The sequence below is a fragment of the Phalaenopsis equestris genome, unplaced genomic scaffold (assembly GCF_001263595.1).
Source record: "Phalaenopsis equestris unplaced genomic scaffold, ASM126359v1 Scaffold000359, whole genome shotgun sequence".
Lineage (NCBI taxonomy): Eukaryota > Viridiplantae > Streptophyta > Magnoliopsida > Asparagales > Orchidaceae > Phalaenopsis > Phalaenopsis equestris.
Genome location: NW_018164801.1, coordinates 264,672 through 268,422, shown reverse-complemented (window position 1 = coordinate 268,422; position 3,751 = coordinate 264,672). Strand labels below are relative to the sequence as shown.

The window sequence follows — 3,751 nt, the reverse complement described above, 5'->3', positions numbered from 1 at the left end:
ACAACTGCAAGATCTTCAACCCGAGTTGAATACAAAATCATAGATTCAACTACCACTGAAATCATTTGGCTAAGGAGGTTGCTGCATGAACTCACAAATCAAACAACCTCTCCTCCCATCCTACATAGAGACAACATCTGCAATTACTCTCGCACACAAACCTTTTCTTATTCCCTTCCTTCTGCATCTATTAATGTCTCTGATAGAAACAACAAACCACCCGTAGCAACCTTCTCAATGAGTCTGCATAATTAGCAAAGATGTTAGCTTCAGTGAGATTGTCATACTTTCTTTCTTGTTTTCAAATGTCTCTAAGATAGCTATGGATGTTATTAGCTAATGATTTAAGGTATAAGAGAACATTCACACCTCTGATTGAACCTACAAACTATCGCCTTTTGCGGCTCTCAAAAGCAAAGCAAATAGGTGGGATTTTGTGATATTTTTTATCTTCATTGCTTTGCTCTCCTAATACTTCAAAGATAGCTTCAATTCTCAGTATTGTTTGATTGCAAAAAAAATTGTGTTGTATGTCTCTGTTGATTGAGACTATCGATGACAATTCAGGTTTAAGCTCTTACTCAGTATTAAATTGCTCTTAACTTAGTTCTTTTTACTAATATGGTATAACTTGTCATTTTAATAATTTGAGATTTGGGTGATATGGGTGGTGTGGGTGGAGGAAAAAATATATTGAAATGGGAAAAAAGAATGATTCTATCTAATCTGGCTCATAACTTAAAAGATGTAATTGGAGACTCATGAAAATTTTATGTATTAGATTACATTCACTAATCATATCAATAAGATGATTCAATATTCACCCATTAGTGCCCATATCAAAAGTAAGCCATTCAATCAGCCTAACAAGCACACCAAAACAAAATATTAATTGCTTATCATAATTCAAAAATAAAAAAAATAATGAGAAAAAAATGAATAGCAAAATATAATATATCAGAGAGCAACTAAGTGCCAATTATAAATTTGCAAATCTAAAAAAAAAAATTAAAATTTTTTTCCAGTAAAATAATTTCAAGAATTTTTCTTTCTTTGATATTTTGATCATAAATATTATGATTTTTCCTCTTGGGCCAACTGAAATTCGATTTACTGTAAAACATGCAGAACAGACTGAAACAATTATTCAGAAAGAAGGTATTACAGTATAAATGGATTCCAACCCAATCGAAGCCGCAATGAAAACACCAAACAGAACGAATCCCTCATCCTAACCAGCCGGCGGCTTTCGCCGTCGATCGCCGGAAACCAGTAAAGGTCTTCCCAAATATTCCCTTCCTCTCCTCCCTCCGTCCCTTCCCCTCCTCCACATTCCTCGTCCCCTGTTCCTGATAGCTGCAGAAATTTCTCATAACAGCTAGATCATCAGCACGTACACTGCCACCGCGAGGCACTCCGCCTCCCTTCTCCTCCCTCTTCCCCGCCGTTACGCTCCCCGCCCTCCTCATCTCCGTCGGCGGCGGAGCCATTTTCGACGGCTCGAAGCGTTTGTTCACCAAAGGAGACGCCTTTCTGTTCTCCTTCCTGAATTCGACGGCTTGCTCTCCACTCGAGCTTCCGGCGGCGGATTGTTTCGCTTGTACGGGGATTGGAGTTGCAGGGTTCAGGCCGGCCTTTTTCATCCGGAGCTTCCATTCTCTGAGCTCGGAGTAGGTGGAGTACATTGGACCTCGGAGGAAGGGGGGCGGTTCTGCCATGAGAGGAGTTCAGCGCTCTGTTCCCTCTCTTATTCAAATTTGGTTCTTTTAAGGGAAGACGATGCAGAAAAAGTTGCAGCCGGAGGCCGGCGAGTGAGAACGACGGCTGAGATAGTTTATTTGAATAAATTGGGAAATTGAACTGTTCCCGTCGGCAATCTATGGCCGGGAGAAGCCAGCAGCAGCATTTGTCAGGGCTTTAACCTGCCGGCATCTATAAGAAAATGGTAATAAAATTGCACACGTAGGGCCAAGTTTGGGTGGATGTGGCATATTTAAATGTATATTGAGGTAATTGTAAAAAAGATTATATTGTTTAAGATATGGAAATTATAAGCTCTTTGGTGTTACTGGAATGTTGGAATGGTTGACCTTGGATGAGAGTTGAATAGAGATCTTTTTTTTTTGGGCCTTCCTTCTCATATAAATGGAGAGTCAATTGTGAATAAAAGGAGGATTTTTTTGGGGCTTGTTCCCTCTCCCCCTCTCTGGGTCAACACAAATCTAATGATTTATTTAGCTAATAAAATGTTTCATCCTCAATATATCAACTAGGCTACATAGGTTAAAAGGGGGTTGATTCTAAGGTTCATGATTCAATATAGACCCAAGGGTTTAATCATTGTTGGTTTGAGTTGTAATTCCCAACCATAAGAGCGAGATCAGTTTGGAATAATCTCAACATATCACAAGATAGCATCTGACTTGAATAACATAGAAATTAGATTCTAAGGGTTGGAAAGGGAACGAAGTGAATGATATTTTACATCATACAAAAAACATTAATAATGAAACATCTAATTGATCATTTGTGTTAAAACAAGATAGCATCTGACTTGAATAACATAGAAATTAGGTTCTAAGGGTTGGAAAGGAAAAGAAGTGGATGATATTTTACATCATACAAAAAGCATTAATAATGAAACATATAATTGATCATTTGTGTTAAGAAAATCTCAATAAATTGGTCTTCCACCTTATTTGGTTAAGTAATATAATTAACCTCTTTAGCCATATTTTAAATGTGATGTTATCAAGTTTATATGATATAGGTGAGAGATATATATCTTAAGATTGATATGCTTATATAAATATCTTAAGTATATGCAAACTCACATGGCCTTGATATTGGATGAATCAGCAAGGCTATTTTCGGTAATTCATTCATCTAAGTTTAGAATGAAAAGATAAATGTTCAAGCATTTCTATTATATAAGTATAACTAAGGCATGTTTATTTAGAACACTTAACCAAGAGATTTTCCATGAAGATGTTCATTGAAGGCTAATTAAAATAACACATTGGAAAGGCCGATTGAGTTCCCATGACAAGTCACATAAGAGAAGTTTCTCAATATGGGTGTACACCACAAGTTGAGAAGATTACAAAAGTTGTGTGAAGCACCCATAATAAAGTGATGACAAACCTTTGAAAGCTGTAAAGTACATAAAATAATTTGTTAAGGGTATATGTCTCTTGCTCAACCTCTAGTAAAGATCAAAAAGGCCTGAAGTTCAATCTGAGGTAGAAGACCACATTGAGGCCAAAGAGATTCAAAAACATTATGTTAAAGGAAAATAGGGAGAGGCCTTCAATGGTGGAAGAGTTTTTCACTACATGATTGACTACACACCATTAGAAGACTTTACTCTATCATATAAATTTCAAAAGCTAATGTAGGAAGAAAAAAAAAAAATCAAGCTTGAGCAAGATCAAGTTTGGCTGGTGTTCGACAAGTTCAAAATTAATTATGTTCGAAATTGACTCATGTTTGAATTTGTTCGTGAATGATGTGTTTGTGTTTGACTCAATTTATATGTTCTTGTTCGAATCAAATTTTTTTTGCTTAAATTAGTTTAGAAAAATATATCCAAAACGTTTAATACAAATCTGCATTATTTCTATGTAATAAAAAACACATGATCACAAGACCACACGAGCTATAGTGATTTAAGCTTATATATAAATATATATAATAATTTCTTATAAAAATTATATATATATATAATAATAATAATAATAAGAATAAACAA

The 3,751-nt window shown here is 35.5% G+C and overlaps 2 protein-coding genes across 2 annotated transcripts in view; both read right to left on the bottom strand.

The window, feature by feature from the left end:
- Positions 1 to 1,226: 1,226 nt before the first annotated feature.
- Positions 1,227 to 1,718, bottom strand: LOC110026207. Its single transcript, XM_020727068.1, has one exon. The coding sequence runs from the start codon at positions 1,716 to 1,718 to the stop codon at positions 1,227 to 1,229; it is 492 nt and encodes a 163-aa protein (XP_020582727.1).
- Positions 1,719 to 1,877: 159 nt separating this feature from the next.
- The window catches only part of LOC110026206 (zinc finger protein GIS3-like), a 5,556-nt gene continuing 3,682 nt past the window's right edge, over positions 1,878 to 3,751 (bottom strand). The window contains exon 2 of the mRNA XM_020727067.1: positions 1,878 to 1,932. Coding sequence (XP_020582726.1) covers positions 1,878 to 1,932 — 55 coding nt within the window. The remainder of the gene's footprint in view (positions 1,933 to 3,751) is intronic.

Bases quoted from the DNA above. Each gene is read 5' to 3' on its own strand.
- LOC110026207 (XM_020727068.1), bottom strand. From the start codon at position 1,718: ATGGCAGAACCGCCCCCCTTCCTCCGAGGTCCAATGTACTCCACCTAC.